Source organism: Myotis davidii, unplaced genomic scaffold, assembly GCF_000327345.1.
Source record: "Myotis davidii unplaced genomic scaffold, ASM32734v1 scaffold221, whole genome shotgun sequence".
NCBI lineage: Eukaryota > Metazoa > Chordata > Mammalia > Chiroptera > Vespertilionidae > Myotis > Myotis davidii.
In genome coordinates, this window is record NW_006293349.1 from 31,744 (window position 1) to 57,943 (window position 26,200).

Here is a 26,200-nt window from a genome sequence, read left to right on the forward strand (position 1 = left end):
GGAACATTGTTTCTTCCTTTCCGGCCGGTGCGCACAGAGTTGCCAAGCTCAGCCCCCTGGAGCGCCGTTCGGGAGGGAGAGGCGTCGCCCCGCAGGTGGGGGCCCAGGGCCGGACTGGACCTCCCGGGGCGAGGAGAGCGCTTCCCCTGAGGTGTGGGAGTCTGCGTGACTGTGGGCACCGCGGGCCTTTCCCTGGGCCGGCCGGTGTCTGCATCGCAGCCCCTGTGTGAGCCGAGTTACTTCCCACAACAGACGCAGAACGTGGCCGGAGAAAGTCGGTGATTGGCAGGAGCCGGCTTTGTCGTATGTGGTTCGATGGCCTCAGTAAACTGGGTTCTGAAAGGGGTTCTGAGGACACAGGCGTGGCTTGTGATGGCCTTTGGGGTGATAGACTCCCGGGAGCGGGAGGAGGCTCTGTGTGTGGTGGCGGGTGGTTTGTGTTTGAAGGGCCTGGAGTGGGGTGGGGGGGTCCCCTGGCCTGGGAGGGTTTGGGGGCCTCTCCTACCAGGAGCTGTCAGCCGCCGCCTGCAGGTCTCCGGCCCGCGCTGGTCGGGCTGCAAGCTCTTTCCAGCAGCAGAGGGTGGCCTCGTGCGGAAGTGCTTGTTTCTTAGTTTTTCCCTTTCTGTGGTTGGTGGGGAGCTTTCCAGTGTCTTAAAGCTGTTTTGGTAGCTCATGTGGGCCGAGGGCCTAACTGATTTGGTTGGTTTGGGAGAGTAGGATGTGGGCGGGTGAGGAACTCGAGGCAGGTGGAGGTTGCCGGTGAAGGGTCTGCTTGGCTGTGGCTGTGGTTTCTTGTTTGTTTGGCTTTTCATCCTCCCCGAGGATGTCTTCCCATTGATGTTTAGAGCGAGTGGAAGGGAGGGAGAAACGGGAAGAAACATGGATGTGAGAGAGACACAGCGATTGGTCAGGCGGGGGACTGAGCCTGCAATGGAGGTGCGTGCCCCTGACAGTAGCCAACCCGGGACCCTTCACTCCACGGGCCAGCGCTCTATCCGCTGAGCAACCAGCCAGGGCTTTTCTTGTTTTTAAAGGGAAATGTATGTAGCATCGAAGTAGAAGACTGACACGGGGTAACCTGCTGTCCTGCCAGCGGGGTGATGGTGGACGCAGGAGGCACTGATGTGGGATCACAGTAGAAAACGGTGCCTGTCGGAGCCCACGGTGTGGTCTCTCCTCGTGGAGCAGGCCTGTCCGAGCTGCCACCGGAGATTGGTCCATGAGCACGTGGTCCTGGGAGACCCTTACTGATGGGCCGTGAAAACGGTGCTTTTACTGCTACAGAATATTCTAAGAAATAGTTTGTGCCCTGACCGGTGTGGCGGAGTGGGCGTGTTGTCGGTGCCAGGCACCTACCAGGTGGTGGGTTCCATCCCCAGGTGAGGCCCATGTTTCTCTCTCACAGTGATGTTTCTCTCCCTCTCCAGTCGATAAAAGAATCTCCTCGTGAGGATTAAAAAGAAAGAGTTTGCGATGGCGATTCTTTTTCCCATTTGATGCCCTCGGTTTTCTACCCCGTCCTCTTCAGAGAGCCGGGCTGCTTTCCCTTGTTTGCCATTGAATTTAAATTTCAGGAGCCTTCAGTAACTGGAGAGGCAGTGCATGTTTGTAGGAAGAAAACTATAAACGATCACTTAGTGATCTTTACCTTTTGGTCATAAGCACGTATAGCCTTAAATTTCCTCTTGCAAGTAAGGATGCTCTATCCGCTGTTGTAACTAAGCGTGCTTCAGTTTGGGTCTTTGGGACTGTTTTTTTTAAAAGATTTTTTTTTTTTTGAATTTTAGAGGGAGAGAAATAGCTATGTGAGAGCGAAATGCCATTCGGCTGCCTCCTGCTCACCCCCTGCTGGGGATGGAGCCTCACAACCGGAGCATGTGTCTTTTATTTATTTTTATTTTATTGATTTTTCACGGAGAGGAAGGGAGAGGGACAGTTAGAAACATCGACCAGCTGCCTCCTGCACACTCCCTACTGGGATGTGCCCACAACCAAGGTACATGCCCTTGACCGGAATCGAACCTGGGGCTTTTGAAAGGAGAGAGGACTAGGGATTGGGGCTGTGAGGGTGGAAAGGGCAAGCCTTACAGACGGTGACGGCTCTTGAAGTTCTGGGTTAACAAAGGCCTTTCAGTGTTTGCCTTGCTCAGCCACACGCTAATGACGTGCAGAGAACGGGGCAGAGAGGAAACTGGAGCTAAGCAAGGAAGGCTACTGCCTTGAGTGAGATAGTGTTTTGGTTACGGAAAGGAAGTAGGTTTTCATTTTCTTCCTGAAAACAGGGCTTGGTCTCTAGCAAGTTTCTGAAAAAGACAGTCCACTCTTGCCGGGGGGCAGCTCCATCGGGCAAGCGGACATGGCTTCCTGCGTGTCCCAGGAACTGCCCTGGAGAAGCCAGGTATTCGTGGACCCTGAGCCTTGCTGTATCCAGGTGACGCAGGGCACTGTCACTCAGGAGCAGTGAACGCTTGGCCTCTGTGTCCTGCCCAGGCCCGTGCTGGGCACAGGGTTGGCTGCACTGAGCGAGGAGACAGGTCCCTGCCCTCATGGAGCGTGTTTGTCAGTGGGAAGACAAACACCATTGATTACCCGTTCTTTTCCTAAAACCGCCGAAGAAGTAGTTTCAAACATACACAAAAGTAGTGATCGCTCCTATACCTAATATACAGCTGCGTTAATTAGTTGCCAGTCTTATTCATCTGTAAAAATATATGTGCTTTTTTTATTATTTTTAAAAATTGTTTTAATGCTCTGGCTGGTTAGAGCATCAGCCCATGCACCGAAGGGTCTTGGGTTTGATTCCTGGTCTCAGATAAGGATTGAAGGTAGATATATATAAATATAGGTAGAAATAAATATGTTTTTATTGATTTTAGGCAGAGAGAGAGAGAGAGAGATAGAAACTTCTATTGAGGATGGAGAAATGTCGATTGGCTGCCTCTTGCATGCCCCCTACTGGGGATGGAACCCAAGACCCCGGCATGTGCCCTGACCGCAGAATTGAACCTCTAGGTGCATGGGATTACGCTCAACCAACTGATCCCCACGGCTGGGCTATATGTGCTTTTCGAGGTGAAATCTGATAAATGCCCGAGGAAGGAAGTGTATATATATTGAATTAGATTATCATCGTTACTTAGGATTGAAATCAGTTCGATTATAATTTCAGTCTGAATATGTTTAGGTCCTAGACACCTCTTTTTTGTTGTTATTAATCCTCACCTGAGGATATTTTTCCTTTGATTTTTAAAGAGAGTGGAAGGGAAGGAGAGACGGAGAGAAACATCGATGTGAGAGAGAGAGACATCAATTGGTTGCCTACTGCACACGCCTTGACCCGGGATCCAACCCATAACAGATACATGCCCTTGACCGGAATGGAACTTGGGACCCTTCAGTCCTCGGGCTGACGCTCTATCCACTGAGCCTGGCTAGGGCTCTTTTTAAAAAATTGCTAAGTGAAGGTTATGTTTAACAAGAACATTTACCACTATTTTACTCACAATCCGGGTGTTCTTGAATATTTTCAGCTGAGAATTCTCACGAAAAGTGATTTTAAAGTTGTTCAGGGCTGCCACTTAGGGAAAACATTTTTTTTTAATAGACTCGCGTGGCGTGTGGGTTCGATCCCCCACTTGCATCTACAGACGCTTATGGCATGCAGTGGGTTAATCGTTCATTTACCTCATGAAAAGCCATTGAGGATCTTTGACGTGATTAAGACATAATAAAGCTGTAAAAATTTTGGTATATTCCCCAGCTCAGGCCTTCTTTCTCTCACAGAGTGGCCCTATTTGAAACAATATTATTACTCTGGCTGTATACTGGATGTTTTCAGTTTAAAATTAAGGATTCAACATAATGCTGGATAATCTGCCACAATAATTTAAAAAAATTCCCCTTGAAAAGTGTGTTCTTGTTTGAGGTAAAAAAGTAGGATTGAGAGTTGATAACTAGAAGCAAAGGACTTACTGGCGCCACCATGAAGCATGCGTGCGAGTCCACATTTAGAATGTGAGCTCGTAGGGAGCCCGCGTGCATGCCTGCATTCTTCTGAAACTTCAGGTGACTCTTTTGCCTGTGTCCCTTTCATCTTTTAACTGCGTTGCCCTTCAGAAGTAGGAGACCCTGATGAGGCTCGGGACCGTGTTTCATAAATCGACGTTCAGCTTGGCACGCTCCGTTTTCGTTGTTAAACCCTCTCCTAAGGATGTTTCCCTGCTTTTCAGAGAGAACAGAGGGCGGGGAGGAAGGGGAGTGGGAGAAACACTGTGAGAGAGACACATTGAGCGAGCCCGCGACCCTGAAGTGCGTGGGCTCTAACCACTCACCTGGGCACCATATTAATTTTTTAAATGTGTTTTTTATTGATTTCAGAGAGGAAGGGAGAGATAGAAACATTAACGATGAGAGAGAATCATTGATTGCCTGTGTCCTCCTGCTGGAGATGAAGCCTGCAATCCTACCTTTTGCCCTGGTGGGGAATCGAACCATGATCTACTGGTTCATAGGTGGATGCTCAACCACTGAGCCGCACTGGCTGAGCAGTAGTAACTTTAAAAATCATCCTTAAGCCCTGGCCGATTTGGCTCAGTGGATAGAGAAAGCGTTGGCCTGCGGACCGAAGGGTCCTGGGTTCGATTCTGGTCAAGGGCGCATGCCTGGGTCACAGGCTCAATCCCCACTAGGGGGCGTGCAGGAGGCGGCCGATCCATGATTCTCTCTCATCGATGATGTTTCTATCTCCCTCCCTCTCCCTCTCCCTCTCCCTCTCTGAAATCAATAAAAATATATTTTATTCCTGGTCTTCTTAAGTTAGAGTTTGAAAGATAAATGTACGAGCATCAATCTATGAACCAGAAGGTCAGGGTTTGATTCCTGGTCAGGGCACATGCCGGGGTTACAGGCTCTGTCCCCAGTGTGAGCTGTTCAGGAGGTAGCCAGTCAGTGATTGTTATTCATCATTGATGTTCCTATCTCTCCCTCTCCCTCCCTCTCTGAAATTAAAAAAATGTGTGTATAAATATATAATATGTATATATAATATATGTATATTATTTTAAAGACAGTGTTCATGCCAGTCAATGCTTTGAATTGCTCTAAAGTAGTTGGCCTATCACAAATATATATTCCTGTTGCTAAAACTTACAGAGACAAGGCAAATTAGAATTGTTTTTATCCTGAAGTCTGGTCATTTTAGTACCAACAAGAGAAATGTTTTGTGAGTAAAGTGTGCACACACTGAAACGTACAGATCCTAAGTGTAGGATTTGATGGGCTGTGAGAAGTGTGTGCACCTGGGTGACAGTACCCAATTCGAGGTTTTGGGCATTTTCATCACTCCAGAAAGTTCCCTCCTGGGTCCCCCCATCCTCCCGCCCCAGTAAGTAGCTCGCATCCCTATAGACAATACTAGTAAAAGGGTGTGTTTGACACATTTTTTGTTTGTAGTTGTTTAGTGATGTTAATTATTACAACTCTTCTTTAATTTGTAGGAGATAAAAACATTCAGATGGCAGATAACAGGTAAGCCAAAATGAACTTTGTCTATTGGCGTTCACATTTTAGGTGATGAGCAACAGGCAGGCCTTAGCGTTTGTGTGGCTACATACAGAGCACTGTGGGCGCTGTGTCCTCCCAGCTTGGGAAGGTGGCTTTTCTTGCTCAGCAGCTGTCCAGGCCATGGGTCCTTGTTGGTTGGGTGGTCTCAGAGCAGCGGGATTATGTGAAATTGTAGAGCTGAGAATTCAGAAGCTTTGATGAGGGCTGGAAATTAGAACTGTTGGGGGTGGCATGTGGGGGGCCCAGGATGATGGTGGGGTTATTATATTAAGTGGGAGGGTGTTTTAATAACGAAGTCTCTCGTATGCACCACGTGTGTCTGTGGTTCTCTTCCATCAAATTTGAAGTCACTGTTGACACCTCTTAACGGTTACCTATGAAGATGCCCTGTGCTGCCTACCTTAGGAGCTTTCTTTACAGTAACGCCTTCTTATTTTCAACATGTCGCTCCAGCTTTTCGGACGGGGCTCCTTCAGACTCCTTGGAAGCCGCTAAAGATGCGAGTGCTACAGGTCAGTGCACTGCGGGGAGGAGCTCACCCGGAGAGCTGGCGTGCAGAGCAGCCTCCACGCTGGGCCTGCACAGCGGCAGGAAGGGCGGCGTGTCTGACCACAAAGGGCTCTTCCTCAGGCCTCAGGGGAACGTAGCGCGATCAGATGAAAATCAGCATGTCGTCTAAGAAACGTTTTACAGGAAACTCGGCCTCGGCAGCAGTGAAGTACCTGCCGTCGCGGGGCGTCAGCGTAGATTAACTAACGACCAGCCTCTTCTCGTCCGCGCCTTCTCTTCCGCTTGTTCTGAAGCAGATCCCAGATACCCATTTCCCTGTAAACTCATGGGTGTGTTTCCCCTTCTACTGCAGGAAGGCCCCCCTGAACTTCTTGAAAACAAGTGTGGACATACTGGCTGAAAGAGTCGCTAAGACAATTTAGTGTAAATTCCCTAGAAACGGAGGAATCCTCATAACCACCCCCGAGAAGTATAGCATCAATACGATGCTGTGTGCAGTCGTGTTTGTAGCTCCCCTTTCCCCAGCAGTTCTTCACGGCCGTGCTCCCCAGGACTAGCCCATGGGAAGCGAGTGTGCTGCGTGTTGTTCTGTCTCCTTTGCTGGGGAGCCCCACCCCTCGCCCTTTGCCGCAGCGACACGGTGCCCAGCGCCTTGTGGATGCCCACGCTCTGGATGCTCTGCTCTTCCCTCCTGAGATTCAGGGTCAACATTTTGGCAAGGCTGCCACGTGGGTGACCTTGTGCAGCGGAAAGTGCCGTTGGGCCCATGGCGGGTGCTGGCGTTGGTGACTTGGTTAAGGCAGCGTCTGCCAGACCTCCATCCTGAGGGCCCTTTCTTAACCACTGTGCTGGCCCCTGTGGGTCCCGTGTTCTCCAGGAGCCGCTCACCTGGTGTCAGCACCACGGTGATCCTGGCTGCACCAGTAACGACCCAGGGGCTGCAAAGGTGTTTCCTAATTCTGACCATCCTGCCACAGACCACAGCTGTGATCCCCCCTCGCCCCCCCAGTGTTACCATAGAGACGTGGGTTACTTGCTGGTTGGTGCCTTACCAGTTGCCATCATTCCTCTTGTTGGTGCAGGATTTGTTCCACTTGATGAGCGGAGTCCCTCGGGCTGGCTGTGTCCCCATCGCTTCCAGGGCTTTTCTTGAGGAGCTTTGGGGCATAAATCCTGTTCCGTTTTCCTTTGAACTTTCCTTGCCCCTGACTTGGCTCTGTCCATTACCTAAGGGGCCCTGGTTTTAGTAGCGGGGGAGAGAGTTAAACACCCACGTGTAGATGCTAGTGTCATTGTGTCTAGGCCTTGCAACAGCCAGAGCTAGAGAAGGTGTGTGCGCACGTAGTATAGGGTTGTGTGTAGACACAGTTGCATGCGTTAAACACAGCGCTTCCTGGTAGTGGTTGCTTGTAGTTAAACCGAGGGCCTGCTTGGTGCGTTCTGCTTGCCCACGCACGTTCTTACAAAGGCTGGAGAACTCCCAGGTGTGACGACCTTTGAGTCTGGCTGTCTGCACAGTGGCAGGAAGAGGGGATTGGCTCAGCAAACTTGAGCCTGTGCCGTGGCCTAAGTGGCCCACGCCATGGTTACAGTGCAGCATGGTGACAGCCCTCCTGCTGTCTGGAGTGTGCGCTGTGCGGGCCGTGTGACCTGCGAGGAGCTGGTGAGGACACAGCGGTGCTGGGGGTGGGTGTGCGCAGGAGAATGGTGCCGTGGAAGGACCAGAGGACACCTGGGAAGTCTGGCCACAGGGAACTGACTGGTGAGGCCGGGCTTCCCGGGCTGTGTGCTGGGCACTGATTCACTCTGAGGAGCCGTCTGCTCACCCCTGTCTTCGGCTTCTGGGCCCCACGTGGTACTCGGGGAGTGAAGGCCAGGTGACCGGAAGTGACGACATCCTCACTTGGGAGGTTTGGAGCTTAAACAGCTGAGATGAGACCCGGAAATCTCTAGGTAGCCTCCTGCGGGCCTTAACCGCCCACTTAGGTGATGCGCATAAATATCCACTGCCTTTAGCGTGCACCGAAATGTTTTCACAGCATGTTTTAGCTGCCACTGGCCACACTTAGAAGTGAAAGTGGACGAGCAGACTAAGTGGGTTTGTGTTGGTGGCTGACTTGGCTGCTCTGTGGTGGGCAGATGGTGAATTGTTTGGCCCTGTTTTCAACTTGTAGAGAAGCTCACCGACCAGGTGATGCAGAACCCTCAGGTTCTGGCAGCCTTGCAGGAGCGGCTCGACAGTGTCTCCCACACTCCTTCCAGCTACATCGAGACGTAAGTATGCTGTGGGCGAGGCGCGGTCCAACTTCCAGGAACGAGGGAGAAGGAAAACCACTGCCCTGTTCCTTAGAATAGGAATGGTGCTCCCATCAGCGGGGAGTGCTGGCTCGGGCGCAGGGTCTGCAGAGGGACTCAGACCTGGAGAAAGAACGCAGCAGGTGGGCGCTCTGGTCGCTGGCCCACAGGCCATTCTGTGGCCATGGGAGACTGAGTCGAGCAGCACAGGGAAGGAGTTGGCAGGGAACGGGTGCAGGTGAGGGCGGGACGCTGTCTCTTCCTGGTGGCTGTCAGCTGTGAGCCGTTCCTCCCTGACTCACCTCCAGTGCCTGCAACACCACCAACGGCTCTTTCGGGAGAGGCTGTGTCCTGGTGCCGCCCAGTGAGGGCTCCTTGGGCAGCTCTCCCTTCCGGCCGGGCTGTCTTCCTGCTGGAGGGAGGGCCGCTGCTGGGCTCCCGCCTGGCAGTCAGGCCGGGGCTTGGTCTCAGACGTGTCCCCCCCGCACCTCACGGTTCCCAGTGCAGGGCTCAGCGTGTTCCAGGCTGTGAGGGAGGGGAGGGGCTCTCGGGAGCTGCCGGGAGGCACCTGCAGGCTGTCTGTGGCTGCAGTGCAGCGGGCAGCAGTGGGAGAGTCGTGGCAGTGCTTCCCAGTTCTCCGGCTTAGAGCGGGGGACAGACACGCTGCACGTCGGGTGCCTGTTGTGAGGAGACGGCCGTTATGTCACTGACTCAGGATGGCCAGGGGACAGCAGAGACCAGTTTGCTTAGAACCTTTTGTTATTCTTACTGCATGAGGAAGACTTCAGAAGTTAGAAAATGATTTCAAAATGTGTGCCTCATGCAGGGAAGCAGTACAGATTGCAGTGTGTGTCACCTCTTGTGAAACTTTCTCTGCTGCCTGTGTCCACCTACCCCGCTCGTTCTAGGAGGGTGACGGGGGTCTCAAAAGGCCCTCACGCTGAGGTGGCCTGGGTCTGGCTTACCCAGCACAGGGGACTTTGGTGAGCCACAGCCGCCATGGCAGGAGTTCTTTTTAATTTACATTCTTTTGGACGTTTAATGAGACTGGACGGCCCTCGCTGGTGTGGCTCGGTTGGGTGTTGTCCCATGCACCCAAAGGTTGCTTCTTCGATACCCGGTCAGGGCACAGGCCCCGGTTGTGAGCTTAATCCCTGGTAGGGGACATGGAGGAGGCAGCCGATCGATGTTCTGCTCTCACATCAGTGTTGCTCTTCTCTTCCTCTCCTTTCCTCTCTGTCTAAAAAGCAATGAAAATGTTTTAAAAATTAATGAGATTGGAGGTTTCTTCTGTGTTCGATTATTTTTTTCTTTTGTGAATTATTTCCTCAGCTTCCTTCACACTGTTTTCCCCCTGTTGGGATGTGTGTCCTTTTCTTTTTTAAATATATTTTTATTGATTTCTGAGAGGAAGGGAGAGAGAAACATCAGTGATGAGAGAGAATCATGGATCAGCTGCCTCCTGCACGCCCCACACTCGGGATCGAGCCTGCAACCGGGCACGTACCCTGACCGGGATTGAACCGTGACCTCCTGGTTCATAGGTCGACGCTCAACCACTGAGCCACGCCGGTCGGACCTTTTCTTAATGATTTTATCTCTTTTTCATAGTAAGGATGTTAATTCTGTGCTAACCTAAATTTATTTTAATAAAACAGAAAAGCATGCCACTTAGATGTTGCAAGCATGTGACAGTTTTCTTCTCTGCTTTCTCTTTAGTTTACCTAAAGCCGTGAAAAGAAGAATCAACGCATTGAAACAACTCCAGGTGAAGTGTGCTCACATAGAAGCCAAGTTCTACGAAGAGGTCCATGACCTGGAGAGGAAGTACGCGGCACTGTACCAGCCTCTCTTTGACAAGGTGGGAGCATCTCCTCTGATTCGCGCGTCTCAGACCGTTGAGGCCGAGCACCCACATTGCCCAGTAAATCGCCCCGAGCTGTTCTTTAAGTCCTAGACCGAAGCTTAGAATAAGTGATAGGAGCGTCCAGGTTTCAGTCTTCTCATAGGCATTGTTTGCAAACTCACGGCCTTAGCCCCTGCCTTGCCGAATGACATAACTCTAAGAAGGTCTCGTTCTCACTTAGAGAAGGGAGTTCGTCACTGGTGACGTTGAGCCGACAGATGCGGAATCCGAGTGGCACAGCGAGAATGAAGAGGAGGACAAGCTGGCTGTAAGTTCTTTTAATGAGCGCGACTTGCGTTCTCTTTCGCACTGTGACACACAAGAAACGTCTCTTCATGGTCTTAATGCTCAACATGACTTTACAAAGAAAAGCGCTCCTGGCAGGAGGTGCTGTTCCACCCTGAGGTCAGGTGTTGGTTTCCTATGGCTGAATACTGAGCAGCCGTGGGCTTGGCATCTGACGGGGCCGTCAGCTCATGCAGTGGAGCAGGCACCGTCCGCCGCGTCACTCAGTGACCCAGAGCAGCTCTGCACTGCCTGCAGGGAGATAGCAGATCCGATGAGCAGAGGTCGTTAGTCTCAGTGACGGGCGCAGCCAGGCGTGCTGTGGTCACCAGCAGACGGGGTGTGGTTGGGAGGGTGTACTGGAAACACCAGGACCAGCTGTAGGAGGAGGTGGCCAGAGCGCCTCGCCATGTGACCACAAGATCAGTGGGTTACAGGTCCTTTCAGTGACAGGCCTTGTCCGTCACCTGCTCGCAGCCTCTTACCTGACAGCCCATTCCAGTGCCGTAGGTTCACTCTGCCAGCCGGATCTTGTGTTTGGGAGACAGGTAGCTTCAATCTGTAAAATTCACTTTTTGGGGCATTTGTGAAGAATATGCTAGTTTTGGTAGCCACGTGTTTTGATCTAAAAACATGCAGAACCTGGCTTGTTCGTAGCTCTGGCTGCAGGTCAGTATCCTTGTGAATCAGATCCCTTTTGCTCAAGAAAAACCTGTCTCTGCTCATTTCCTCGTAAGGTCCCATTGGCACCGCACTCCCACCTTCCCGCGGCCCTGACCTACACAGGCACCTAGCCTTTCTGGTCCCCGCCCTCGTGTGGGCACAGTGCCTCTGGCTGAGGCGGCAGTTAGAGCGTCTCCCTGGCCTTGGACGGACAAAGTGTCTGGCAGTTCTGGTGGCGGAAGCCATGGGAGTTGCGTGTGGTAGTGGGTGATCATCCCCAGGTGGGGGCCTCGTGGAGCCAGCACTGCACAGCCTTGCCCGGTATGTGGCCTTTGACCCCTCTGGAGCTCTTCCGCCAATTTAAATGGTTTGGTGGAATTACGTCTGGACGGAGTGCCTTGAACGCTTTGTCCCGGAAACCTTTCCATGGTGACCTGCTCGGCAGTCTTGGAATGTCGGGTCAGAGGACCAGGGTTTGTGATGGCAGTTGGTGCGGGATTCTGGAATGATGGTCTGTGTCGAGCCGTGGAGGACTTGTTGACTTGTTGCTTGGTGGTAACTGTCCTGTTCTGCATTGTTACTTTGTAGGGAGACATGAAAAGCAAAGTCGTCATCGCAGAAAAAGAAGCCGAGGCAGCAGAGGAGCCCGCCCCCCGAGGGATTCCCGAGTTCTGGTTCACCATCTTCAGAAACGTGGACATGCTGAGCGAGCTGGTCCAGGTGAGCACGCTCCATCCTGGTCTTACGACTGCGTGTGAGCTCCTCGCGGGGGCTCCTCGGGGGCTCACTGGGGGAAAGGCACTCCTGGGACCCCTACTCCGGAGAAGTCGTGGCCTCACAGGAGGGTTATTCCTGGTGGGGACCCCAGTCACACCTACTGCAGCTGGAGTGGGAAGCCTGCAGCCTGAGCCAGAGCCCTGGGTCAGTTCACCTGGGAAAGGGCTGCTGCCTCACCCAGAAAGCCTGTCAGCAGGTTCCAGACGCCTTTCCATTTTTTTTTGTCTTTGTTTTGTTTTTTAATTTATTGATTTCAGAGAGGAAGACGGGAGGGAGGGAGGGAGAAAGAGAGAGGGAGAAGTAGAAACATCAGTTTGTTCCACTTATTTATGCATTGATTGCCCTGTGTGTGTGCCCCGAATGGATAGCGAACCTGCAACCTTGGCGTATCGACCCTAATCACCCGGCTAGGGCCACCCTTCTCCATGTCACTGATGTGGACAGGCGGGAAGTGAGGGGTGAGAATGTGTGCGTGTGTGTGCGTGCATGTGTACACACACTTGCACTGACACATACTTATTACACTTCTCGGTTGGTGGGTATTTGAACTATGAAACAGGCCTCTTGTGCAGTCTCCGTGGGCCGAGACTCAGGAAAGGATGTGAGGACTGCACTTCCTGCTCCCTTTCAACTGACAGGGCCGCGTCTGAAACTCGTGGCTTGCGACAGCATGTTTTCCTGTCTGAGCCTCCTCTTCATGCACAAGTTCAGGTCGGGGTTTAAGAAAACCAGATCATGCCACACGTCAGAAATTCATTGGGAAAATTGAAGACTCTATGGCAGACCTCACCCAGACTGCTTTTTAGAATCACCTGGGAAACTTCTTGTTTTTTTCCCCAATATATTTTTGATTTTGGAGAGGAAGGGAGAGGGAGAGAGAGAGAGAGAGAAACATCAGTGATGAGAGCGAATCATTGACCGGCTGCCTCCTGCACGCCCCCCACTGGGGATGGAGCCCACAACCCGGGAGCTGTGCCCTGACCGGGAATTGAACCGCAACCCCCTGGTTCATAGGTTGACACTCAACCAATGAGCCACGCCAGCCAGGCACCTGGGCAACTTCTAAAACTCAATAGCAAAGAAAAACAAAACAAAAACAACTCAATAGCAGCCTCAGTGCCTCTGCTCCTCCACGTCCCTGACGGTCCCAGGTGTGGTAGAAGTTCCCGGATTCTGGGTGCCCAGGGTGGGAAGTCCCCACGGAGCAGAGCCGGTTAGCTCTCTCAGACCTCGGTAGCTGTGCCCATCCCGGGGCACGCAGGACCCGATTTCTCAGGTCTGGGTGGGCCTGGGGCTGCTTTTCTGATGTGCTGCTGGGTGGGGCCCGCTGTGCGGGGGGCAGGCTTGCCATGATGGAGCTTTTGGTGCCAGTAGGTGACTTGGTTGGTGACCTGGCTGTTGGTGCTGGGTAGCCGTCCAGGGATGGTGTGGCTGCTACTTCCACGCATTTCCTGGTGTTGAGGGCAGTAGCTGAGGCCTACTGCAGTGAGGTGTCTCCTTCATTCTCCCAGCACCTCTGTATCATGGCCTACTTCGGTGTGTAGGCCGCAGAGCGTCTTAAAGCTGTGGGAAGACAGGCTGGCATCTCCAGAGTGTTTCCTATCGGAGGGAGTAGTGAAAGGTCGTTGGCACTGACCTGACAGCGCCTGGCCGGAGAGGCCATTCGGGTCAGATGTTAATTCCTGAAGATGGACTCGCCTGAGTGCTTGGTGCTCTGTGTGGGGTGGTAGAGCGGATGCTGCAGGAGAGTTTAGACCAGTGATGGCGAACCTATGACACGCGTGTCAGAGGTGACACGCGAACTCGGTTTTTTTGGTTGATTTTTCTTTGTTAAATGGCATTTAAATCTATGAAATAAATATCTAAATATCTGATATGCAGGGTGGTCTTAGGCGACCCCTGTGAAAGGGTCGTTTGACCGCCAAAGGGGTCGCGACCCACAGGTTGAGAACCACTGGTTTAGAGGGTCCAGACAGCAGCTTCCACTCGGCACCCCCGCGGTGCCCAGGGCTGGGCTTATGGGCCCCTAGTTCTGAGCCGGTCATCAGGACGTTGGGCTCTGCTGGGACCACGGCATTCTTGTCCTCGAGGCCTGGGAGGAGCATGGTGTTATTTCAGGGACTTGGGACATAGCAGAGGGCACTGTGGGTTGAGGAAGGAGTGGGACGGTCCCACATGCGGGTATCTTGCTGGGCAGCATACTGGTGGTGACGTTCCCCTTGGCATTTAGCACGAGGCAGGGCACACCAGTGACGTGCAGTCTGGGCCAGGTGTTCTCTGGAGACGGGATCTGACATCTTGGACTGTGGTCCCTTTTTGTCTAGACACTTGGTATGTGCCTGTGTTGCTGGATTTTTGTAGTTGTTCTATGTCAAAAGAATTGCCGAAACCGGTTTGGCTCGGTGGATAGAGCATCGGCCTGCGGACTGAAAGGTCCCAGGTTCGATTCCGGTCAGGGGCGTGTGCCTTGGTTGCGGGCATATCCCCAGTGGGAGATGTGCGGGAGGTGGCTGATCGATGTTTCTCTCTCATCGATGTTTCTAACTCTCTATCTCTCTCCCTTCCTCTCTGTAGGAAAATCAATAAAAAATATTTAAAAAAAAAAAGAATTTAAAATTAGGAACTTGATGTTTATCAGGCTCAATTCTTAGAACTCAGTGGAACCTCAAGAAATCTTTTAGTTCAGTCCCCAGACTTCAGGGACAAAGAAAGAACTGTTTGCTTAGGCCAGTGTGGTTCAGTGAGTTGGAGCATCAGCCTGGGCACCAACAAAGGTGGCGGGTTTGATCCCTGGTCAGGGTGCACATGGGCGTCACCCTCTCAGTGTTTCTCTCTCTCCCTCTGTGTCCTCCCGTCCTCTCTCTCATAATAACAAGAAGTCACTTTCACAGGTGAAGGCCTCTCGGTAGGATGTGGCTGCTGGTTTCGAGTCTCGTCATTCCTCTGTGGTGGTTCTCTCTCAGACTTCCTCAGATGCAGACATTGGTGACTGCGTGTGAATGACGCGCAGAGTGAAAACGTGCAGCCGTGTTGGAAGTCCTCGTGGGATGCCTGAGCTGTGGGTCTCAGACACGCCTTGTGTGTGCTGTTGACGCTGAGTGACTGCTGTGGGTTCGGGAGATGTATTGCCACGTGCCAGTGGCCGTGTGATGAGGGGTGGCTGCCATGGCCGTAGCTGATCCAGGTGGTTCCTGTGGTTCTGTCTCTTCAGAGCTGCTCCGGACCGGCCTGCTGGGGGACGGCACCTCGGTCCCAGGCACAGGGCCCTGTGTGAGAGCAGCCGGGGCCCTGGTCCCAGCACTGAAGGTGCTGCTCTCAGACCAGCTGTCGGGCAGCAGCTTGGGTGGCTCCCTGGAGTCAGTACTTGGCCAGGAGAGAACCCACCAGGGCCCCTCGCCCACCACCAGGAGGGACGCAGTAGCCACTCCGCAAGGATGTGTGCTGTTCTCAGAAAGCTCAGGTTTCTGTTCCTCTTTGTGTTTAGGAATATGATGAGCCGATCTTGAAACACCTGCAGGATATCAAAGTGAAGTTTTCAGACCCGGGACAGCCGATGGTGAGTACTGATTGAGTTCCTGGTTGGTGCCGGGGGCGTCAGGCCACTGAAGGCGAAGAAAGGGCTTGGGTCCAAGGCGAGAAATCAGACCCATCACTCACCTGCCGGGGAACCTGAGTGAGATGCTGGTGGGGATGAGGGCAACTTGGCAGGTCGCCCAGGCCGCCTGCTGGGTGGTGGAAAGTGCAGGAGTCAGGCCAGGCTGGACTCCTCTGTCCCACGTGGTGTCCGCTGAGATGCTGTGGCTTCTCACTAGTTCGTTCCTCTACCATCCTTTCCCTCAGTGGCCCCTGGGTTTTTCGAGGATCTCGTGTGTCTTTGAAATGGGTTTGAAAGGATGGTGAGTGTATACTCTCTTGAATATGAGGGGCACTTTAACAGAAACCTACTAGGTGTCTGTTCCAAAAAGCACCTGCAGGCCACCCTGGCTGGGGCCCTCATCTCATACATCAAAAGGTAGTGGTTTTGGCCCTAACCGGTTTGGCTCAGTGGATAGAGCGTTGGCCTGAGGACTGAAGGGTCCCAGGTTTGATTCCGGTCAAGGGCATGTACCTTGGTTGCGGGCACATCCCCAGAAGTGGGTGTGCAGGAGGCGGCTGATCCATGTTTTTCTCTCATGGATGTTTCTAACTCTCTATCCCTCTCCCTTCCTCTTTGTAAAAAATCAATATATATATATATAATCTTTTTATTTAAAAAGGTAGTGGTTTTGATTCCCAGTTAGGGCACACACCTAGGTTAAGGTTTGATCCCTAGTCAGGGTGTGTACGGGAGGCAACTGATGGATGTTTCTATCTCACATCAATGCTCCCCTCTCTCTCCCTCCCTCCTTCCCTCCCTCCTTCCCTCCTTCCCTTCCTCTTTCTCTAAAAAACCAATAAAAACATATCCTTGGATGAGGATTTTTAAAAGAACAACCTGCAGATAAGACTGAAAACATGCTCTCCTGCTCTGGTGTGTCACAAACCCCTGAGCCAGAGCGTGTGTCAGTGTGTGGGGCGGTCTGCCTGCATTAGGCCCAGCCAGCCCTCCCTCTCCCCTGGGAGCAGTTGGATGGCGCACCTGTCCGTCTGGCTGGGCTGGGCTCCCAGGAGCCCGGCGCGTGGCCTGTCCGTCTGGCGGTGGCTGACGGCTCCATCCAGAGCCACCGCAGGTCAGTGACGGACTGACTGGCTCGCTGGTGGCTCTGTCTCAGGCCTTGGAGACGAGCACCGGGGCTGTGGGCTGGGGACCTTGGCCGGGACCTTGGCCGGGAGCTGGCCCGGGTCTCCCCTCCCTCCCTGTCACAGCCTGGCCCCAGGTAGGGCATGAGGGCCCGTGGGAGTGGGTTTCTCTCCCTGGTGCTGCAGGAGGGACAGGGAGACATGCCCATCTGTGTCTCTTCCCTTCCCTGTCTGCTGAACTCCCGGAGGGGACATCCGCTCTCTGCAAGGAGAGGTGTGGGCATGAGCCAGAGATGCCTGCTCCAGGCTGAGGGCCCTCTGGTGGCTGAGGTGACCCTTTTCTCCTACTGCAGCCTCTGGGGTGGCCTGGGGCCCTCCTCTCACCCCTAGTCTGGGCTCCTCTCTGTGAGAGGCTTGTAGTGCCCTCTGGGGACCGCCTGCCGCCATGGCGGGCTGATAAGATGGGAATGCTCTGCAGTACGAGCACACTTGTGAGATGCTATGAGTTTTTCCTTCCACTGCTTTCTCACCTGCCACTCATCCTTCCCTTGGTTCCCTTTCTTCTTTCTCGCCCACGTGTCGGATGTGGCTCCCTGAGGACTGGAGCCCGAGCGGCGTAGCCACGAGCCAGTCTTCCTCGTGAGTCCTGTGTGCTCGCTCTACGAGCTGAGAGAACACGCGGCAGCCTCCAGCGTCTAGAGATACGCTACCGCCAGTGCCCCTTAGTCGTATCCTGTCAGATTATGATGAACCATCTAAGACATTAAAGCTGTACAGAGGACCCACCTCGCTTCAGAACGAAGGGGCCCGCGCCTGGGCCCCGCCCCAGCCCGCACCTCCTTTCCCTCCACGCCACTGCTCTGACATGGCAGCAGGGGCGTGAGCGCAAGCGCGTGCTGCTCTTCCCACGCCACACGCGCTCTGCTGGGCGGGACAGCGTTCTTACTGCCCCTCTTGGTGTAGATGGTTACGTAGCATTCCCTGCATGCCCCCACCCCACCCCCTGTTCTGAACGGTTGCCTCATGGTCAGCATCCTGGAACCCGGGTCTTTAAGCTTCTGGCAGTCCTTTTAGTGTCATGGCTGGGCCGCTGGAGGGGAGCGAGCATCAGTGAGGCCCAGAGGCGGTCAGTTCCGCTCCTCCTGGCATGTGTCTTACACTTACTTTTTGGAATAATCACCTGTACTGGCCTCTATTTTGAAGTAATTTCAAGCAGCACAGAGCATCCCACGGGTCTCTTGTCCACCTTAACCACGGGCTATCTCCGTGTGACTGGTGAAGACAGGAGCCCGCCTCTGCTGCTGGGCCGAGAGCACCATTAACTGACGGGTGGGATGGGCCACGAAGGCGGTGCCCTCCCCCCGGGCCCTTTTTGTTGGTCCATTAAACATCTTAATTCACCCCAGGGCGTTCGGGTTATTCTAGATAAACAGAGGCCATGGGGAAGGAAAATCAGAAAATAGGAAGAAAAGAGATGACACTGGGTGGGGAGGACGTGGGGCGAGAGGGGAAAGGGAAGAACTCTCCCTGGACAGGATGGGTGCGGAGGGGCCGACTCCAGCAGAAGGCTCCTTGGCCCAGCCTGCCCGCATTGTGGTCATGGCCACAGTGGCCCCTCCCACCTCCATCTTCATGCTGGGAGGGAGGGACAGGGACCCGGTTCCCCGAGGCCTCCTGACTGTCCTGCTGGACTTGGACCTGCCAGACCAGGGACTTGAATCTGTTGACCATCCTTCCTCTCCAGCCCACACGGCTCTGGCAAAGGTCAGTGGACATCCCCCGGCCAGAGCCTGCGCCATCCCTTCTAGACACTGGACATGGGTGTTCCCCAGGCTCCGACCCCCTGTGTCTGCTCTTGTGCTGTCGTGGCCTTTCTCCCCCTTCACCCCCTCTTTGGAGAGCCCTGTTTCACTCCCCTTTTGTGTCCTAAGTGCTCCTTCCATGGGTCAATCTTCAACTCGGGGGGTGGGGGGAGGTGTCACTTCCACTCCTGAAACCACTCAGCACTCCGAGCAGTGGGGCTGCCCCCAGGCGGCCTGAACCCAGACTTGGCCCCACAGACGCTCCTTACCTCACGCACCAGGACAGGCTTCTTTGTCCGTTACAAACGGGCGGAGGGGACCGTGTGAGCACAGATTCCTGCCTCCCTTCAGTATCTCAAGTAGAATGCGTTCCTCCAGATAGTGGTATGAGGTCACAGATGGCTTTTTTAGTTCATTAATTATTTTGGTATTGCCAAGTTGTCCTTCAAAAAGCTATTTACAGTCCGACCAGTGTGGTTCAGTGATTGAGTGTTGATTGAGGAAACGAGGTCACTGGTTCAATTCCTGGTCAGGGCACGTGTCGGAGTGCAGGCACGTGTCGGAGTGCAGGCTCGAGCCCCAGTAGGGTGCATGCGGAAGGTAGCTGATCGGTGATTCTCTCTCATCATTGAAGTTTCTGTCTCTCCCTCTCCCTTCCTCTCTGGAATCTATCTAAAGAAAAAACATACTGGAAATTTGTAAACACAAAACGTAAAAAAAAAATGTATAAAGCCATTTGCCTGTGTGAGTGCTGCTGGTTCCCCAGACACTGGCTATCGCTGCGTCTTATTCCTTCTCCTTCGCTTCGGCGCCCGAGTGTGAGTGTCCTCCGTGGCCGTGGCTGCTGCGTGCACACCTGGGCCCGTTCCCCGTGAGGCTGTCTCCAGGGTGCGGACTGCTCCATGGCCGTGGCCGCAGGGACGTGTCCCGGCTGTGGCTGGTGTTTCCTTTTCTCCCCCACGGGGTCTGGCCACTTTCACTGCGGAGCAAGGACAGCCGCTCTGCCTGCCTCCCAGGGACGAAGGAGAGGAGGGCCGGGCTGTCTGCCCAGTTTCTCCCTCCAGACCCTGCACCGCACCAAGAGCCCGGCCTGCCCAGGAGGAGACGCACCGCCCGTCACTGCCTCCCTTTGTGCCGCTGCTTTTTGCAGTCAAGACGTTCTTCTCGTCTCGTAGCCACACTGGGCTTCTGCCTGTGGGTCCTGCTGGGGGAGCTGGTTCCCCGGAAGCACGGTGTGGCTCATCGAGTCCGTCGCTGGGTGTCTGTAGAGCAGGGGTCCTCAAACTTTTTAAACGGGGGGCCCGTTCACTGTCCCTCAGACCGTTGGAGGGCCGGACTATAGTTTAAAAAAAACTATGAACTATTCCTACGCACACTGCACATATCTTATTTTGAAGTAAGAAAAACATGGGAACAAATAGAATATTTGTATTTGCGTGTGGCCCGCGGGCTGCAGTTTGAGGACCCCTGCTGTAGACTTTCGGGCGCTCACCCTGCGTTTCTGTCTTCAGTCTTTTGTGTTAGAGTTCCACTTTGAGCCCAACGACTACTTCACCAATTCAGTCCTGACCAAAACGTACAAGATGAAGTCCGAGCCGGATAAGGCCGACCCCTTCTCCTTCGAAGGCCCTGAAATAGTTGACTGTGATGGGTAAGGAACGCCATTTCACCTTTTCTCTCGGCAGCGAAACTGGGCGGTGACTTGAGAACTGCGTCAGAGAGAAATGAGGGCGAAGCAGGAAGCCGTTCACTCGCCCTGAAGCCCAGTGGGCGAAGAGGAAGTCGTTTTCTGTAGGGGCTGTGATGGCAGCGCTGGGAAGTGTGTCACGTGGACACGTGGGAAGGCTTCGGGGCAGAGGCCCGGCTCCTCATTCTCATGAGGGGATCGGGTTCCCGGCCCCGTCCGTCAGGCTGTGGCCGGCTGCCCACATGAGTCGGCGCAGAGCAGTGCGCCAGGGGCTGGCTTTGGTCAGCGTAATTGTCCTTGGACTTGGGGTGAGCACCTTGGCGACTCCAGTCTGTAGGTCCCCAGGGAGTGAGTGTAGTTTGAGTTGTTCCTCTTGGGCAGTTCGAGATGCTTGGGACTGGTTTCTCCGCAATTGAAACGTTATTTTACCCGCTGGGACCTCGTGCTTGTCCTCATGACCCTCCGTCTGAGTAATTCAGACCTTAAAGTCCTCGTGACTCAGTGGCAAGGCTTAGAAAGGGCCACTGTCCGGGCCGCCATGGTGACAGGAGGCCTGGCTTTCCGGCACTTCTAGGGCTGACACCGTCGAGGTGTTGTCAGGTGTTACCTGTGGTCCAAGGTGGTTCAAGGGCTAGAAAGCAGCTGTGCCCCACCCACCACGCAGCACACGGGGAACTGCTGTGTTGTGTCCGGGTCCTCCGTATTGGCGGGGGTCACCTGCCTTTCTCCAGCTTGTCCCACTCAGTTCAGTTGCCTTGAGAATTGGGATTTGAGTGGTGACTTCAGGTGCACTCGGGGAGGGTGGGGGGGCTGTCCAGGGGCAGCAGGTGACAGGCTCTGGAGGTGCCTGTGCCCAGCCTTGATTGGGGTTGTTCACAGAAAACACGCTGCAGCGTCTGGGCTGACACACGGCCTCCAGCCGAGGAGGCCTGGGGTGCTGGTGCCCTTGCCCTGCAGGAGCCCGAGCTTGAGGCACTGCCTTGTCGGGTGGCGGCAGGCAGCCCGTTTCTGCCCCCGCCTGCAGGGGAGCTTCATGCGCGGCCGTGCTTGCCTGCAGGTGGGCTTCTGAACCTGTCCAGGCTGAGTGTAGAGTCGTGGTTTGCTTGTTCTCTGCACTGTGGTCGACTCTTCTCAGGAAGTGTGTGTTGATGGCTGTCGTGCCCCTGCAGGTGCACTATTGACTGGAAGAAAGGAAAAAACGTCACCGTCAAAACGATCAAGAAAAAGCAGAAACACAAGGGTCGAGGCACCGTCAGAACCATCACCAAGCAAGTCCCCAATGATTCCTTTTTCAACTTCTTCAGTCCGCTGAAAGGTGAGGGGGTCCCCTGCTTCCCGGAAGGCCCTGTCCTGCCGCTCGGCTTTTACCAAAGACCTGCTGGCGGGCACCTGTCCTACCCGCCCAGAGAAATCGGAGAGGGTTTTGGTGTTTACGAGAGAAGGTGAGAGGTGACAGCATTCAGCGTTTCTGTTTCTTTTACATGAGCCGTTGCTGGGACGGCGGCACCTCGAGCCCGTTCCCAGGACCACGCTCAGCACCTTCGCCTCCAGCCCAGCTCTGGCGGCGGGCCCTGGGCTTTGCCCATGATCCTGTGCCTTTGTTAGCAGGACGCACACGAAGGTGTGAGCAGAGCCTAGGAGCTCCGCAGGGTGATGCTCAGCGTGAGGTTGGACGGAACGTCTGTCCTGATGAGCAAAATACAGACGCAGTGCGTGTGCTGATCTTGCCTGCGCCCGCCATCCGTACCATGTGTAGGCAGAGGGCACCTTGAAAGCAGCCAGGGCTGGTGCTGCCAGCAGTGAAGTGGTGACTGGTGGGTAAAGTGCCACTCGAGATTGGCAGGTATGCAGAGTGTGTATTTATCACCTCGTCCTGCTTGTACCGTACGTCGGTGTTATTTTAGGCCTTGTGTGCCATTTGGTATGATTTGGTAGGTTATTTTTTGGTTCTGAGAACACAAGAACATTTCCGTCTAAATGAATGATAGTTGCTTCTTGGCTTTCCGCCTTTCCACTTAAGAACAGTTTCGTAGGAACCCTCTGCCTTTGGGTGGCGGGGCCTGTGCTTCTGTGAAAGAGCTCGTAGCCCCAGGGTCCGTCCTGGCCCCTGCAAGCTGGGCTGGTAAGGGGACGGCGCTGTGCCAGAGGCACTTGTGCTCACGGGTGCAGGGGGGCAGCACGGGGCCCTGGCAGCAGGACGGGAGGACAAGGCGGCACCCCAGGCTCCATGGTAGGAAGATCAGAGTGCCTGCAGGGCCCACGCCTCCCTCCGTCTCCAGGCTGCTCGCAGCCCCTGTGCTGCAGCTCTGCCCCAGCCAGGACTTGGTGGGGCCGGGGCGCTTGGAAATGTATCTGTCGTGGCGCTCCGTGTTTGCATCTCCATTGAGAGGCACTTGGGGCCAAAGCAGAGCTTGGAAGCTTCTGTTTTGAGTGTTGTTTCCCCCGAGCAATAAAGTAAAGATGGGCCTGGAGCTGGAAAGGTGAGCTGCTGGCTTTGAGAGTAAACTGTTGGGACACTCAGTGTAATTTTCTAATCCTGAGAGAATGTGAAGGCGGGGCAGTTGGCTGTGTCAGCACGGATACGAGGAAACGAGAAGACCCATTGGCTCTTTACCTTCCACGCTTAAAGCCAGGTTGAGATGATGAGCTGCGGCCCTGCCGCAGGACCGGTCGCCTTCGGGCTGTCATTCCGGCGCCTCACGCAGCTCCTCAGGCCTGAGCCGTTGACTTTGACCTTGTCTCTGAGCTAGTGCCCCTTTGTCCAGCTCCCGCTCAGCTCGCAGTCCTGTCTCATCGTTGTGGCTATTTTCTGCGATCTGTCTTTGAGCCCAGAAGATGTCGGTACGTGTTGGTTTGGGGTGAGAACAGCCATGGCTCTGCTCCCTTAGTGTCCCTGTTTGGGAGGTCCTTCGGGAGCCTGTGTGGAGTCATGGGGGGAGTTTCCTTAAAACTGGATTTAAAATACTTGATAAAATCAAAATGGAACGAAGCAGACTCGCGGGCTTGGGGATTGATCTTTTGTGGGGGTGGTTTCTGGAATTGTGGTGGTGGCTGCACAACACCAAGGGTACCAGGCAACATTAAATTGCACACCTAATGGGGGAGACCTTTATGGAACGTACATTGTAGCTTCAGTTGCTATTTTCAAAGCAATCACATGCACATTACTACACGTGATGAGCTCTATGAAAACAAGGTGAGAGTGGGAGGCAGGGATGGGGTAGCCAAGAAAAACATCAACATTGATGACATGATTTTTGAAATGAAGAAAACATAAAATGGCCAGTCCAGTGGCCTCTGTGTCCTTAAACCCACAAAACGGGTCCAGAAGTCACATTGGTGGAGGTCCTTGTGCTGATCCCTAACCCTCAGGCCGGGCCCTCAAATCTGAACCTTAAACAGCCGTGGGGTGCTCGCGTGCCAAGGCTTGGGGACCACTGCCTCGTGGGTGGTGTTTCGACCCTGGCACTTGGGCCTCCGCCGTCTCCACAGTGGCTGGCACTGCACAGTCACTGCGGTGGCCTCACTGACGGCTTCACTGTGACGGCTTCACTGTGACGGCCTCGTGTGACGGCTTCACTGTGACGGCCTCGCTGCACGGCCTCGCTGCCCGCCAGGGGAGAGGCGGAGACTCCAGAGGATGGACAGGCAGGGCTGAGGCCTGCAGTTCAGTGAGGGCCTCGGACCAGCACCGCTAAGATGAGGGATTCGAATCCCTTGATCATTTGAATGTCACTGGGCTTCACTGAGGGTGGATTTAATGACTGGTTTGCCCATCGTACTCAGTTGAGCCCAGTCTGTCGTGTGTGGCACCTGATCTCAGCGTCCGCTCTGGGGTGGGCAGTGACAGTGACTCCCGGCCCACAGGGCAGTTCCTCACTTGCAGGAAGGTGTCACGTGTTCACTCCTTCCCCCTCTCCACACAGACAGGAGCGCAGTGCTGACCTCTCTGGGGTGGGGCACTCGGGGCCAGTCCCCTTGTCTACTGCCCGGTCACGAGTTGAAGCTCCACTCACAGCGCAGGTGCACTTGTGGCCGCAGCCGCCTTTCCCCCCGTTAGTCCTGAACTGCTGTCAGGGCCTCAGAAGGTTGGCCTCCTGCATCTGGGGGCCGCCCAGGGCCCAGGCGTGTGGGGAGCGGGCGCAGGTGCAGGGAAGGCTGAGCTGGGAGGCGCTCGCTTTCTCTGCAGCTGCGCTTCCTGTGGGGCCTGCGTTTGCTTCTCACTGTAACTGGGTGTGTTTTGTTTTTTCCAGCGTCCGGGGATGGAGAATCGCTGGTAAGATTGTGTTTATTGAAAGCCTCTTACTGGCTGTAGAGTGTGCATTTCCTCAGTAGTTACCTACCTTCTCTGTGACCTGTTCCTCTTCCCGGAACCCGGCGCGGGGGCGGGGTGGGGTGGAGGTTGTGTTCACTGCCTTCTATTCCCCGTTGGGCTGCACTTGGCTGCCTCCCTGCCATTGCACTGCTGTGCCTTTAAAGCAGCTGAACCCCGTGGCCTGTCCCCGGGCAGTGCTGGCCCTGGGGCTGTAATTACGGGGTGGGAATGTGAGAACAGTGTCGGTCCCCCTGAAGGGAGTGACCACGTCAGCTTCCCTCGCAGGATGAAGATTCCGAGTTCACGCTGGCCTCCGACTTTGAGATCGGACACTTCTTCCGTGAGCGGATCGTCCCGAGGGCCGTGCTGTACTTCACGGGGGAGGCCATAGAGGACGACGACAATGTATGTGTCCGCGGAGCCCGGCCCAGGACGCATGGCTGCTGTTGGCGTTCAGGGGACGTGGAGGGAGCGGAGAGGTCCCCGCAGTGGGGGAGGCGGGCGGTCCCTGTCAGCTTGGGGTCACTGCCAAACAGGAGGGGCCCTCATTCACAGAGGTCTGACTGCACCACGCGGTCATCAGCAGCAGAGCCAGCTCGTGCTGGCCTGTGGCTCCGTGACCTCGAAGGGGTGCGGGTCGCACTCTGCAGAAAGATCGCTGCGCGGAGACGAGCCGTCCCCAGCCAGAGTGGGGGTGGCCCCGAGCACACCGCCCAGGACCTGCCAGTCCTGTGTCCACCACCTGCGGCAGGCTCCGTCACAGCCCAGGTGGCCTGGGGTCCTGGTGACTGGTCACAGAGTTCTGTTGTGTTCAGCATGTGTGTGTATATATTACTGACTTCAGAGAGGAAGGGAGAGGGGGAGAGACATACCACTGATGAGAACCAGTGACGGGCTGCCTCCTGCACACCCCACTGGGGTCAAGCTGCAACGTGGGCCTGTGCCCTGACCAGGAATCGAACCCTGACCCCCTGGTTCATAGGTCGACACTCAACCCACTGAGCCACGCTGGCTGGGCACCAAGTTCTGTTGTGTAGCTTGTTGCTGGAGGGGCGTTTCAGGTGATGTTTATGCCTTGCTTTTAGAGCTCTGGCGGCTCCTGGTGCCTCTAGGTTTCCTTGCTTGCGAGGTCTGCTCCCTTGCACCCGTCGCCATGCAGGCCTGCTCCCCTCACTCTCCTGTGCTGAAGGCCCTGCTGGGCTGTGTGGTTCGGGCTGGAGGGCGTTGTGGGCTCGGGTATGTGTCCACACAGCTCGGCCCGTGCTCGGCCACGTCACGTGCTTGCGAAGACTTGGGGTTTAGGAAATGCTGGTCACAGGACGAAGTGAAGGTGGGAGTTCTGGTGTGTCTTCCATCTTCTCAGTCGCCTTGCTCGTCCCAGGGACTGTGCGCCCCCACATATAACCAGCTCTACCAAGTGTGAGATGGGTTAGAGACAGGCCTCTGAGATCTCTCTAAAGGAGGCCCCTGTGAAAGGGTGCACATAGTAGATCCGCAAACCCATTCCTGCGCCTGTTGGAGACATAAAATGATCCATAGATCCCTGTGTGCTGCTGTGTGCTGAGCTCAGCATCGGCCAGTTTCCTAGTTGGCCCAACACACCCAAGCTGGCAGTCTCCTTTCTTCACCCCCATTATTAGTCCTTTTGACTGGCATCCTATTAATGGGGCAGGGCTTGT

The 26,200-nt window shown here is 54.6% G+C and overlaps 1 protein-coding gene across 3 annotated transcripts in view; it reads left to right on the forward strand.

The window, feature by feature from the left end:
- The first annotated feature begins 5,423 nt into the window (after window positions 1-5,423).
- The window catches only part of NAP1L4 (nucleosome assembly protein 1-like 4), a 27,071-nt gene continuing 6,294 nt past the window's right edge, over window positions 5,424-26,200 (forward strand). For 2 of the 3 annotated variants that reach the window (XM_015566079.1, XM_015566078.1), the window contains exons 1-11: window positions 5,424-5,526; window positions 6,016-6,074; window positions 8,247-8,346; window positions 10,087-10,228; window positions 10,455-10,541; window positions 11,810-11,941; window positions 15,483-15,554; window positions 20,031-20,170; window positions 21,376-21,521; window positions 24,460-24,482; window positions 24,795-24,926. In XM_015566079.1, coding sequence (XP_015421565.1) covers window positions 5,513-5,526; window positions 6,016-6,074; window positions 8,247-8,346; window positions 10,087-10,228; window positions 10,455-10,541; window positions 11,810-11,941; window positions 15,483-15,554; window positions 20,031-20,170; window positions 21,376-21,521; window positions 24,460-24,482; window positions 24,795-24,926 — 1,047 coding nt within the window. In that variant the 5' untranslated portion in view covers window positions 5,424-5,512. The remainder of the gene's footprint in view (window positions 5,527-6,015; window positions 6,075-8,246; window positions 8,347-10,086; window positions 10,229-10,454; window positions 10,542-11,809; window positions 11,942-15,482; window positions 15,555-20,030; window positions 20,171-21,375; window positions 21,522-24,459; window positions 24,483-24,794; window positions 24,927-26,200) is intronic. The other variant, XM_006767054.2, reaches the window with a different exon arrangement.